The sequence below is a fragment of the Athene noctua genome, chromosome 8 (assembly GCF_965140245.1).
Source record: "Athene noctua chromosome 8, bAthNoc1.hap1.1, whole genome shotgun sequence".
Lineage (NCBI taxonomy): Eukaryota > Metazoa > Chordata > Aves > Strigiformes > Strigidae > Athene > Athene noctua.
In genome coordinates, this window is record NC_134044.1 from 28,938,857 (window position 1) to 28,952,575 (window position 13,719).

The window sequence follows — 13,719 nt, forward strand, 5'->3', positions numbered from 1 at the left end:
TTCACTTTTCTGTTTGGATGGGAAACATGTCTGCGTTCTCAATGTTTCCCTTGTTTTTCAAAGATGTTTTAAAAGCAGAGTATACAGAATCATCTAGGTTGGAAAAGACCTTGAAGATCATCTAGTCCAACCATTAACCTAAGCTAGGTACCTCTTGCTTTTATTTAACTGATCAAAGTTATTTAGCTGAGCAAAGGAGGTCTGCCTTGGGGGATAAATTGCTCAGAGGGAAGATTTAAGAATTTGAAAAGATTACTTGGATTCTTTAGAGAAAGGATGAGTTTTCAGAAATTTGTATGAGAGAGAAATTTCCCCTGGCTGTAAGCTCTTCAGTAAGACAGTTTTGATCATGCTGTCATTAGCAGATTCTCCATAGATTCTTCATAGCAGTCATGACTGGGGTTCTGTGGGAGAACAGGCCTAGCAGTTAGCTTGAGCTCTCGCTTGGCTTTCCTTTTGAGTCTGGGAACTTGAGGGTAGAACAAAAGACCCTCCTGGAAGGGGAAACCGGTGCCCTTCAGTTATGCAACGTACGTGACTTGTGTATGACAAGACAATCTATTGTTGTAGCTTCGGACTAAATCTCATGTTCCCCTTGATGAACACCAGTGTAACTGAGGTCCTGTCTCCTGGATTTGCTTTTTTAACTTTGTTGATTTATCAATACACACAGGATCAACAGGGAACGTGCTGTCATTCAGTGAAACAAGAGCCCACCAAGCAGTGCAGCAGAAGGCTGAACAGTTTATGCTTTACAACCAGAAGCAGCTTACAAGGGTTTATCCATCAGCCTATCGGATCGACTCCAGCAATTTCAATCCTTTACCTTATTGGAATGTTGGCTGCCAGTTAGGTAGGTGTTGCATGAAAAACTTCCCCCGTTCTTGTGTGTGTGCTAAGTAAATATTCATCAATGACACCTGAGCTTTCTCTTTCAACAGTGGCACTAAACTACCAGTCTGAGGGACGCGTGATGCAATTAAATGAAGCAAAATTTAGGGTAAACGGCAACTGTGGTTATGTCCTCAAACCTCAGCAGATGTGCAAAGGTAATGTCCCACTATGCATTTATTACTGTAAGCACCAAGCCTTTTGGAAAGTGTCTCCATGGGGAAGTGTGAAGACACAAGAAAGGGAAGTAAGAACATGTATAGAATCTTTCATATTTCCATAGATGCATAACTCTTAGACTGTGTAAGTCCTAGTATGCAATCTCTTGCTGCTGCTATAGATGCATTTTGAGGGCTCCATCTTATTAATATGTGTTTAAAAAAAGAGAAAATGTTCCTAGGATAGCCAACTGCAAGAAAGTAGAAAAAAATAAGCAGTGGCCCAGGACCCAGTATGCAGGACTTGGTCCAGCTCTCGAGCAAGTCAGTGGAATTATTTTGTTCCCTTTAAAAGGTTTTGGTTCAGTCCTCAAAGCGCTGTTAGAACAGGAGCTGTGGTTCTTCAGTGTTATGCAATGACAATCCTTCCATATTTCTGAATTTGGGATCTGATCGTGCCCCTGTATCTCTAATTTTCTTAATGTGGCCAAAAGAAGCAGTGACATTGTTGACAGGTACTTGAGAAATGACAGTGGAAGTTTGGGTACTTGAAGCTGGCTGTGCTGCTGCAGGAAGCAGCTTACACAACCCCAGCTGCTTGTTCTCCTGAACGTCTGGGCAGCTGTGCAAGGCACCAGGTCAGAGTGCTGATCTGGGTTGTAACGATGAGGTTTTTTGAAGCTACAGAAGAGAGTTGTTTGGGGTTTGGTCTTTTGGTTGGGGTTTTTTGGTTTTTTTTTCACAGGCATCTTGCAAAACTCTTATTATTAGAGGGCTCCTTTCTATCTTGTAATCATATAAACAAGTGCTGCTTAGCTCAGAAAATGTTGTAAGAAAGTTGAATGGAATTTTAAAATTAATGAACAGCTGTTCCATACTCTCTCTGTCACTTGCTTATGACTGAATTTTGGCTGTATGGATGCATCTTGGGGGGACAATATTTATTTTGTGTAGCTTTTTCCTTATGTTTCTCGTTCCTTGTCATCTTTTAGGCACATTCAACCCCTACTCTGCTGATCCACTTCCTGCCAGTCCTAAAAAACAGCTTATTCTGAAAATCATCAGTGGACAGCAGCTACCTAAGCCTCCTGACTCGATGCTGGGAGACAGAGGAGAGGTAAGGTACTCCAGTACCAACAGATGCTTCCACAGGAGGTCCTGGAGTGACATGGCAGCATAATTAAATACATCAGTGAATTAAATACACCAGTAAATTTCAAATATTGTCAAACTTCTGGTTACCACTACATTTTCCCACAGCGTCTGTGTCCTACACATGATGTTTAAGAACTGATTTGTTTCATATGTTGAGGGTAACATCACTTTTTTTGAAAATGATCTTGTCATAACTCTTGAGGCTACAGACTGTACCTCAACTTATACTTCATGAAGCCATGATTGTGCTACTTGAAAAATCATGTAAATCAAAGGGTTTTACATTCTTATATGAATTTTAATTAACTCTGCATGAATTTTCTTAAAAATTACTCTGCATGAATTTTCTTAAAAATTGACCTTCACTTGTAATATTAGCTTGCATTTAAAATACTTTGTTTTTAAAAAATAGATAATAGATCCCTTTGTTGAGGTGGAACTGATTGGGTTACCTGTTGACTGCTGTAAAGATCAGACCAGGGTGGTTGACGACAATGGTAAGAAAATCTAGCTGATTTCCTCTTCTTAGAGTAATTCTAAATGTTTCAGCATCTGTTATTACTTCCTAAATTTCAGAGCTGCTTATCTGATGACATCAAATGATTGTATTTTAACAAATGAATTGTACTTTCTAGACAGAATTTTTGGTGTGGGAGACAGACAAGTCTGAGGTGAAGGACAAGAGCTGCTCACCACAGTGTCTGTCTTCTGGATTATTCTTAAATCTCCTTTTTGCAGAGTTCCAAATATATATGTATGTATTAGTGTATATAAAATACACATATAACTTCAAATGCAATGAAAACAAACCATGTCCTAGGCAGTTTCACTTCCTTCATGGGAAGGAGATGAGCAACAGTGGAGTAGCCTGCTGCAGCAGGAGAGGTGCCCATCAGTTCTCACAGGCAGTCGCAAAACCGTGGGGGAAAAAAGGTGGTTCCAGTTTGGTTTGGTCTGTCTTTAGCCTGCCATAGTTCTGCAAAACAACAACTTGCCTCGGTATCCCTGCCAGCTACCTAGCCAGAACAATTTTGTTTGTAAAAGCAGTCAAAGAGACACATCTTTCACTTTTAATTACTTAAGTGATGGAAACTGGGAGTGCCTAGGTCTAGATGAGCAATAATTAATGATTTTTCATTTGTGTATTTGGTCTGCTTGTTTCTTATGCCTCTTGCTATGCATCATGAAAATTGAGGCTAGTGCTTGGTGTGTTCTTGTTTTCCAAAATTTCTGTGCTGTTTGTTTTACAGGGTTTAATCCTGTTTGGGAGGAAACTCTCACTTTTACCATCCACATGCCTGAAATAGCTTTGGTGCGATTTCTTGTTTGGGACCATGATCCTATCGGGCGAGACTTCGTTGGACAAAGAACTCTGGCCTTTAGCAGTCTTGTGCCTGGTTAGTCCCACTTGTTTTCCTTGACATAGAAATCTAGCTGAAGAACAAACACTTTTGAACTTCAAGTTCAGGATGAGGTTATCAGCATAAGATATATGCTTGTATCTCTGAGAGTTCATGTATGGGCTTGGACAATTCTCCTGGTATCTTAGGGTGGTTATTCACCATTACCTGAAGGAGTTTGGCTGTCTGTGCTTCTGGAAATCACTGCTGCTTTCTTCTTTAGAACAATTGGTACTGGGGGGGCTTGGAAAACCTGTGAGAACATGAGTTTTACTAGAGCCGTAAGGTGGTTTACTGCATATATTTCCCTTTTATAGACAGTTGTTGCCGGATGTGCATAAACTGCAAACTGTTGGTTATTTGTGGTGCAATATTTTTGTTTTATTAGGTTATCGACATGTGTATTTAGAAGGAATGACAGAGGCATCCATATTTGTTCATATAACTATTAATGAGATCTATGGAAAGGTAGGTATACCTGGAAATTTACATTTCTTATGACTTTATTTTAATTCTTTTGATAGAAATGCATTTAAATATGCTGCAGAACCTTAGGATTTATGTGGTTTCTAAATGATTCTTACAGCGTAGGTTCATGGCATTTTGTACATTGGATGAGCAGTGCCTAGTGCTCTCTGGCACTGATCAGTAATAAAGTTTAGATAAATTATTCAGCTCATACAGCAGTGAAAAAGCACAATGTTTGATTCTCTGTTGCCCTCAACTTGATGTCTTCATTTATACTGGTATCTGTGTAGGTATCCTTGTACACTGCTAAGCACCAGCACGCCTAAGGAAGCAAAATGCAATTCCTTATTCCTAGAATTTTCTCTGAGGAGCACTGAGCCAGGGCACCCGTTCACAGCACCCCCGTGTCCAGTCAAACCCCTGGCTCTCTCCGGCAGAGAGGCCCCGGTAGCAGCACAGACGTGCTGCGCTCGGGGGGCAGAAGGGCGCAGCTCAAAGTGGGGGGTCCTTGCAGGTGATCAGCAAGGGAAGGATAACCTCCTGTCACTCTAGTCTTAGCAGGCATGTACTTACTTCTTTTTGTTAGCACCTAATAATTATCACCTCTAGATACAGTAAGTATATCTCTTCAGTGTGTTAAATTAACTTTACTTTAGAAGTAAATCTTGAGAACTGTAACCCCACCAGAACATGGTATTTGAGAAGCTATTTTTAGCAGCTAATATAAGCTTTAAGTCTTTTGCGTTTTAGTGCATGAATCTTGCTTTTCTGCAAGATTACTAATTTTAAAATGTTTTTAAAACGGAAGTAAAAGCACAATGCTTTTTCTCTGTGTTTCTGCTTCAGTTGCCTTCACAAGCAGTTCACAGGAGGTCACAGGAGATAACTAGCACAAAGACATTATGGCCATATTCAGCAGGACGCTAAAATAAAATAGCCATTTATAATGATTTAAAAACAAAACAAAACATATACACAAAAAACCCCAGAAACAAAACCCCCCACCTTTATGAAGGGTATAGGTTGAAAAGAACAGTCAGCCCTCAGTCCTTCTCCCTTCAGAGAGTGGATGCAGAGTGTCGTGTCAGATGCATAAACCCACAGTTGTGTGAGACCGAGAGAAAGCTCCGTGGAACAGAGATAGGGAATAACATAGACAGGGCCTAGGGGCTGAGATTTCCTCTAGTCCAGATCCTCACTTATCTCCGTGGCCTTTATCCTCACTGATCCCATTGGATCACTGCCTGACCTAGTGACAGCTCTCTAAACCACTGGGATGTCTGTGACTCTTGGTGTCCCTGTGGGGGCTCAGGGCCCGGCGTTTCCCTGGGCTCGCCTGCTCTTGCCTCCCCGCGTTCCTCCCGCCAGGAGACGGCAGCAAGGCAGTGACCTGCCAGACCTGGGCACATTCTCTGCGCAAAGAGGAGCTTTTAGTATTCCAGGTAGACCTGGTTACTCCTAAATCGGTGTAAAATAAAAAAGCAGTAGTAAACAGCTTGGAATGCCCAGACAATATATTCCTGCATCTGTACACATCTGAGCAGTTTTGGTGATAGTCTACAGTGCTTGGTTATTGCTCTTGGCTCATGTGCTCTTCAGAGAAGAAATATGCCCAAGAAAACCAGTAAAGAGTAGCTTTGTAGGAAGACAAAAGAAGGGGGTGGGAGGAAGAGCCATTGAGACTTGATGTCTGTATTGCTTAGTCTATTCATCTAATCTTGCCTTAATGACAGGCTGTATTATTGTTTCTAATGTTTAAACAAAGGCAGAATGCATATTTGCATCCTTACAAGTGAGGCTATCTGGACAAGTTTGAGAGAGACTGATGTTAGACTAATAAACAGTTTTAAATTATTTGCTGAGAGGGTGTTATATTTACAGCTGATGTACTGTTACCGTATTTGCTTGTATCACAGTCTTGAAAACATTAGCCAAATGTATTTGCATTTTTTTGCCTTTCAGTGGAGCCCTTTAATCCTCAATCCCAGTTACACAATATTGCACTTTCTAGGAGCCACAAAGGTAGACTTCATTAGCATGCACTTTGCAATTGCTGGGCACAGATTTTTTTCAAATGGTTCCTAAATTGCATGATCTGCAACTACCAAACTTACATCATTCTTCATTCAGACTCTGAAACATTTGAATATTGCTTTGATGAAGCCCATGCATAAAACTCCAAGTTAATGTGTAGCCTGTCACTGCAGTACACTCCTTGCCCTCTTGTCATCTCTGATTAGAAGACTTTGAGAAAACTTCTCTTGTAATTGTGTCAGGCTGCCATCCTAATGAGGAGGAATAGAGACATGCATGAATTCATGGAGACCTATGTTGATAGTTCCTTGGTCAGAGTAGATGTGAATTGCTTGGTGTGAATTTTTTGCTTTGCTGCATTTTTAACCTTGTCTTCATCACCCATAAATAGTCTGAAAGCAGCCCTTTTCATTGTACTCATGATATAATAGTCTGAACTCACTCGAAACTGTGGTTATTCTTTTCCCTTTCAGAATAAGCAGCTGATAGGACTCCGAGGGCTGTTTAACAAGAACCCGAAGCACAGCTCTGCTGAAGCCAGCGGGCCCTACGTTCGGAAGCGATCTATCGGTGATCGAATTCTCCGGCGCACAGCCAGCGCCCCAGCAAAAGGTAGAAAGAAAAGTAAAATGGGTTTTCCAGAAGCTACTGAAATCAAAGACAGTGCATCTGAACCCATAGACTTGAAGGACAAAGAAGGAGTTGTAAGGCGAACAAGCCGGAGTCTGCAAGCCCGTCCTGCTTCTATGCCCGTGGACAAATACCTTCTTGTAGGACCGACGTGCCCAGAAGATGAAACTGCCCAAGATGTCAAAGGAAAAGAAAATGCATCTGGTAAGATGCTTACAAAATTACTTTTGATGTAGTAAGTTGAAATAGTCTGTTAAAAGGCTTAGATATGCGGGCCTCGTGCAAGTAGTTTTATTCCGCTCAAGAGTTACTGGGCAAAATTACATATGATTAAGATTGTGATATTTTAACAGCTCCTTAAACTGCTTGGTAAGTGAGACCCTGGAAAGCTGTCTACTCTCCAAAGTAAGAAAATGAAATACAATAATTTCTGGAAGTGGTCTTAAAAGGATACTTGCCAAATTTCATAGTTTATGCTTCATCAATTTCTGATTTGCTGCTGTCCCTTTACTTACAGAAAGAGTGCTGCTGGCATGGTGGCTTTTCTCTCCCCATTTTCAAGGGGGAAAAACACCATGCAGCATATGTTTTTAGAAATATTGCGTAAAGACTAATGCAGACTTTCAAAGAGATGTAAAAGGGGTAGAAGTAGGTCAAACTGTATCCAACAGCCTTGACATTCTTCCCTTAACCTGGGTTACTTACACAAGATTAATTTACATGGAAAGCATATGTTAGGATAAAATCTTAGTCTTATGTTACTGATACACAATACAATTGTTAAAATAGCTTTTTTCTAACTGTATTAAGCAATAATAGTCCTGGTTTTGAAATCCAGTTATTCCCATGACTACAGCAAAGTTAGGTGTTTGGCCTGCCTCATACTTGATTTACTGGAGTGTTTCTGTAAGTCTAGGAAGCTTTGAAGACAATGGCTGTCATTTATTAGACCTGCTGTCTCCACCCTGAGACTGTCCCTAGTCTAGGGTGTATATACTGCTTTTTGGGGCTGTTTTTTGTTTGTTTGGGGGGAACGTTGGCGCTCCCCCAGGCCGTCCCCACGAGGCTGCAGGGCGAGCCAGACCCTCGGCTGTGCCAGCGCAGCGTTCCCGCAGCAAGGCCCGCAGGGCGCTGCCTCGCCAGCCAGAGGCACCCTCGGTCTCCCTTGGTGAGAAGCTGAGAGCGTGCAGAGACCCTCTCGTGGCCAGGGGGGTGACAGAAACACTGCTCTGCTCTGAGTATTGTCAGCTACGGAGCAGCAGCTGCCAGCAACCACCCTAAAACAGGAGAACTGCTGGGCACAGATAAGAATGTGGTGTTAAGCCACCTTTGTTCTCCTTGCCCATAACAGTGGCTTTGAAGGAACAAATAATCTGCACATCACCTTGAAAAAGAACTTACTTAGGAGAAACAGCAAGCAAAATCAAGCCAATTCATTTTCTACCACCCTGAGAAGAAACTGTAGACAGGAAAAACAATATTCCTCATAAAGGAGGTTAACTCTGAAATGTTCTATTTTAAATTGAAAGATGCTCTAGATAAGCCTGTGAAGATGATACAGCTCAGCCATTCTTTGCAACAAATGTAATAATTTCTTAGGTATTTCTTCCTAAAGATGCTACAGACAAAGCCACGACATTCTTTTAGAAGAAACTTCCACACTTTTTGGAGGTCACAGTTACTTTTACAGCAAAATAACCTTTGCAGAAAACACAGGCCCTGATGAGAGGACCTAAAAAGCTGTGACAGGGAAGGAATCCTGCCCCTCCTAACTCTGAGAGGGCTAGATCCTGCCCGTCCCTGCGAGGCTGGCCCCTATCCCCCATGGAGGAGGACTCTGCCTCAGATAGACAGAAGTGAGACATGAAGAAGGTGGAATTCCAGGTGGAGTCCTCGTCTGCCCCCGAGGGACCTTCTCCCTTCTCTGCTGCAGGGCCATCCGTAGCTTAGTGGTGGACATAAAGAAAAGCAACCTGCGCCCGTTTTTTTTTTCTTTTGATGGAAGCACTTACTTTGCATCATGGTAAGAAGAGGTGCAGTGCAGCCTTGTGCACGTACAGGAACAGGCTGGGGTATTCTCAGAAAGTACATTCGGCCTAAATGTGTTAGACTGGGAGGTGATTTCACCATCCTGGAGGTCCTGGTCAGCTGAAGGTTCATTATTGCAGGATGCTGTGAAGAATGGAAAGGCCTGGCTGTCCAGCAGAGATCTTTCTAGCTAAAATACTACAGCTGAGCATATCTCTGCTGCCTCAATTGGAATTATGCCAAGGCCATTTTCTCTGCTGTTCTAGGAAAAAAAACATACCTACAAATCAAAGAAATGTACATCTCTTCCATCCTATGTAGGAACACTGGAAAGCTTGGGGAACTTTTCACATTTTGGAGATCAGCCTGTAATGCCCTATGCATTAACAATAGCTCTTACTGTATGGGTGTCAGTCGCTGATAATGAACGATCAGGCTTCTCTTGTTTCTTCCTCGGATACCTGATTTCTAGAAAATGTTAGAAACTGTGTGTATCATGCCAGGCTTACTGTTAGAGTCCCTGCTTAATTAAAAGCTCTGAAAAAGAGAGCCATGGAGCTCAGATTTGGCATATAAAGACAAGTAAGAAGACCTGGTGGAGGAAATATCTAATGCATGTTTTTCATGGAATTCAAAATCTTGCTCTCATGAATGCAGTATGCTTGTAGAAGATCAAACACTAAATCCTTAAATGGTAACATTTTCCAATAACTACATGTGAAATACAGTCTGGAGTCCATCTACTTGATGCTTTTTACTCAGCTCTTTTAAGCATGCCTCTTGTTGCAAAGTATTATGTTTTTTAACAGAGCTGTTTTGTTCTGTCTTTATTGCCATGCTTCTTTATAGTACAAATCTGACTAGGAACACAGCTGAAGGTAATACCTCGTGCAAGCTCTGATATGGTACCTCATTAACATTATTTGCAACCAGTATTACATCACATGTTTGATGTAATAGACATTCAAAGGAAGTTTCAATGAAGTGCCTGCAGTTGTATTTTTCCATTTATTCATATCACACAGATAATTTGTACTAAACCTGCACAACCCCATAATTAAGTTTTGTCACAACTGTACCTAATTTTGCGTTCTCCATTTGTCTTGTCTAAGGACAAAATAGTTGTTAATAAACAGAACACAATATTGTTTGCAACTAATAATGTTTCTTATTTAATTTAGCCAACAGTGATGACAATGCAAATGAGAAGGAAACACACTTGAAAGAATCTGTTTTTACATGTTCTGAGAAAACAGCTAATACTTCAAATCTGGCATCTCAATTTAAGAAGAATGACCAGAAGGAGACTACAGTTGACTCTCTAGTGCCATCTCCACAAGAGCAACCTGACAATTTAGTTTTTACAAGTGGTGTAGCTGAACCAAATCACCTCATAGGCTGTCAGGAAAATAATCTTCCTGATGAAACAGTCCCTCTAATGCAGGGCTCTGATTTTGAAATTTCCACAGAAAAAACAAATGACAAAAACTATGCAGACAGTAAAAAGGAATATGACACAGGAGGGTCTAAGGAGGAGAAAATAACTCTTGTGGGGACTTCCCTTTCTCAAAAAGTAGAGATGGAAAATCACAAATACGACATCACGAAAAGCACTGCAGCTCCTCTTTCTTTGACAGATATTTCTCCTACCCTTTGCTCTGGTGTTCCTGACCTGCGCTCCACTTTAACCATAGAAGACAGTGACATTTCTCGCCTTATAGATGAAGTTTCTTTAGCAAATGAGAGCGAAATGGATAGTGCTGTCTCAGCTCTGATCGGACAGTTTGATGTCACAGATGACCCAACTGATCTCACCACAGTCTCGAGCCTCCGTGGCTCTGGCGGCCAGACCTTCAGCGCGCTGGCTCCGCACCCACACGTGCTCACTGCGGATCTTAACAGCCCCTGTAAGCACAACTTTGCTACCACAAAATCCATCGAGTCCCCTTTATTCTCAACTCCAGATACGACCGTGTTCTCCAGCCCGGAGACTGCAGAGTACTCTGTGTACACAATTATCCATGAGGCCCCTCTTACACCAGCTTCTGAATGCAAGACCCACAGTGAATTAGTTTGCAAGAAAAAGTTAAACAGTATAGAAAATAACTTGCCCAGCTCTCCTTGTCCTTCATCTCTCTCTTTGCTAAATGCAAATCCCAAAAGAAAATCTGGAACAAGCTGGGAAGCCCCCGAGTGTGCCAGTTCTTTTGCTTCCAATAGCCTCATCTTTGAGGAGACACTAGTTGACCCTCTCGCTGGTGAATATTCAGAAAGCAGCAGTCTTGTAGAAGTAGATGGGGATTCTCAAGATCTCTTGGTAACTACATGTGAGTACAAAAGGGAAGACATGAGCCAGTTGGCTTCCCCTTTGAAACTGAGGCAGAAACAGGACACGGGGCCTGGTGGTGAGAGGACCTCTGGGAACAGCACAACTGTTGAGCTCTGTGCTGCTGCCCTGAACTGCCCGGATAATTTCAGGACTGCAGGGAGTCATCTCCCTTTTCCAATGTGTGAAAACGTTGGCTTTTTGTATCATCATCATTATTCAGATAAGCAGAAAAACGTAATGTGTACCTCTGATAGATCCCAGCTCAACATACACTCGCCGGTGCTCAAAACCACTTTGGCTTTCCCACCTCGGTCAGCCATCAAGCAGACCAGCCCTTGCAAGTCCAAGAGTCTCGGTGACTTGACATCAGAGGATATTTCCTGCAATTTTGAAAGTAAGTATCAATACATAAGTAGGAGCTTTATCTCATCGGGCATGAGAGACAAGAAGCTTGCTGCTATGAAGAATATGAGACCTCATTCTACGGATGCTCTGACGGAGCAGCTGCGGAAGCTGCTGTCCCTGGACCAGGAGGACAGCCGCCAAACGCTCTGCTCCAGGCAGATTGATGACGACTGCCCCAAAGCACTGGTCAGAAAACTCTCATCCAGGAGCCAGAGCAGAGTGCGGAATATAGCCAGCCGGGCCAAGGAGAGGCAGGAGGCCGCCAGCAAGCAGAAACCCTCTAACACAAGTAGCACAGCGGGGGTTGTCCTTCGGAACAAGCCTTCAGCATCTCCTCACGTTATCAACAGGCATTCAACGGGCTCATACATAGGCAGGTACCTGAACGGCTTCCCTGGGGAGGACGCCGAGGGCCGGGGGATCCCGGAGGGCGCGTGCGCGGCGTTGCACTACGGCTGCGCCGACCGCTTCTACGCGCACGAGTCTGTTCTGCAGCTGGAGCCCAGCAGCGATGATAAGCCTGAAATTTATTTTCTGCTGAGACTGTAGATTGTATAAATGTACATCTTCAATGTTTACAAGCTATTTCAATGAAATGAAGGATTTTTAGCAAGAAATACTGTTTTGAGGGTTTAAATTATTTAGAAGCGCAATTGCGTGCTAGTGATTGAGTCATGGTTTAATGTGCCCTTTCCTGTCACAGCTTATGTACATAGAAACCATGCTCCACCCTTATGTATGTATTACTTTGATTTAGAAATTATGAAGTCGTCTGGGCACTGTTTGCATGCAGCAAGCATTGTAGCATTTTGTGTCTGTAATGTATGTTGGTTTTAAGTCGGGCGCATCTGTGCTCAAAAGCCCGACATTGCAATGATTGCAGTAGTGTTCTCTTTTCCTGATGTCCTATCCTGCTGTTTGGAAGAACATTTTTAGTGATTGCTTTTGGTCTTGCGTGCAAATTTGACTAAGCACAGTGCTTTCTGTTACTGGTGGTGTCCTTGGGATTAGGCTGCTGAGCTGGGACTGGTGCTGCCCCACAAGCAGCAGTCTCGGAATGGGACCCTTCATTAGCATCACTGGTTTTGCTCTGACTTGTATGTAATTGTTATTTTTTCATGTTTCCATGTATGAATTATGATTCTACAGCAAACAATTTGTAGAATTAGGGTTAGTCCAAATCTGTGAGTAATGTGTAAGTTTGTCTCTATGCTCTATGAAGTATAATGACAGTTGTCTTCCTTTTTGGTCACTGTGTTGAATGCTCATTTCAGGACAGAGTGTGGGAGTAATTCTGCATTTATGAATTGAAAACACTTAATTTCTGCATATTTTGTTACGTATTTTTGCTCTTGGTTGTGTGTGTAGCTTCAGTACAGTAGCAGATCTGGTTTCTGTATATTTGTAATTTTATTGCTGAATTGCTGACAGTCAGTGGAATATTTGAAGCTGACGTGGTAGAGTAACTATTTGACTGTCAATCTTTATCTTTTTCTATGAATGCTAAAAGTGAATTGAGTGAGTAATCTCAAATACCTGAAGCTTCCCTGTAGGGAACAACATAGCTTTATTTTGGTTTTAAGATATTCTTTGCCTTCACTGTAAGTTTTTTCTTATATGTAAAAGACGTACCTTTTACCTCTTTCTTTTGTAATGCAGAGTATTATTATTCTTGAAAACATCATTAAAATAGATTTTTAAGCACTTGGTTACAAGTTTCCTGAAACTGTAGCAAATACAGTTATGCTTCAGCTAACAGTAGTTAGTGCTTGCAGACATCTGGATTGCCATGAGCTTGCAATAAGGTTTCAGAAAGGGAAGAACTTTTGTCATTTGATGTGATGGTAATGGTTCTTAGCTAGAAATCTGCAGCTGAGCCTCTTCTCTTTTCTGGATAGGAAGTGTTTATTGAGTGTGTCTAACCGCCTGCGTATTCCCATTTTGTTCCATTAAGGGTCTAACAGATGCAACTGGCTGTTCTGATCACCTGGGGGAAAACAGTGTATTTTCTGAATAAAATGCATTTTTCTGTGGAGGAGCAGAACCAGATACTGGATTAATCCCTTAAGCTTTGAATTCCTCTCTCGGTACTTGTGATGCAGTTTGGCAGGTGCCGGTGGAGCCAGCTCTGACTTCAGAGAAGTTGAGAAGCTCTGTGCACAGGGAGTGTCAGAGCCTGGCCGCCACTGTCGGGGAGAGGGGTGGCTTCAACTTGTGACTT

The 13,719-nt window shown here is 42.2% G+C and overlaps 1 protein-coding gene across 10 annotated transcripts in view; it reads left to right on the plus strand.

Moving 5' to 3' along the window:
• Window positions 1-13,202, plus strand: part of PLCH1 (phospholipase C eta 1) — an 80,332-nt gene extending 67,130 nt beyond the window's left edge. For 7 of the 10 annotated variants that reach the window (XM_074911965.1, XM_074911964.1, XM_074911966.1 and 4 more), the window contains 9 exons: window positions 674-853; window positions 942-1,049; window positions 2,042-2,166; window positions 2,617-2,701; window positions 3,455-3,601; window positions 3,993-4,072; window positions 6,035-6,094; window positions 6,580-6,940; window positions 9,946-13,202. In XM_074911965.1, coding sequence (XP_074768066.1) covers window positions 674-853; window positions 942-1,049; window positions 2,042-2,166; window positions 2,617-2,701; window positions 3,455-3,601; window positions 3,993-4,072; window positions 6,035-6,094; window positions 6,580-6,940; window positions 9,946-12,047 — 3,248 coding nt within the window. In that variant the 3' untranslated portion in view covers window positions 12,048-13,202. The remainder of the gene's footprint in view (window positions 1-673; window positions 854-941; window positions 1,050-2,041; window positions 2,167-2,616; window positions 2,702-3,454; window positions 3,602-3,992; window positions 4,073-6,034; window positions 6,095-6,579; window positions 6,941-9,945) is intronic. The other 3 variants (XM_074911970.1, XM_074911967.1, XM_074911969.1) reach the window with 1 other exon arrangement.
• Window positions 13,203-13,719: the final 517 nt, after the last annotated feature.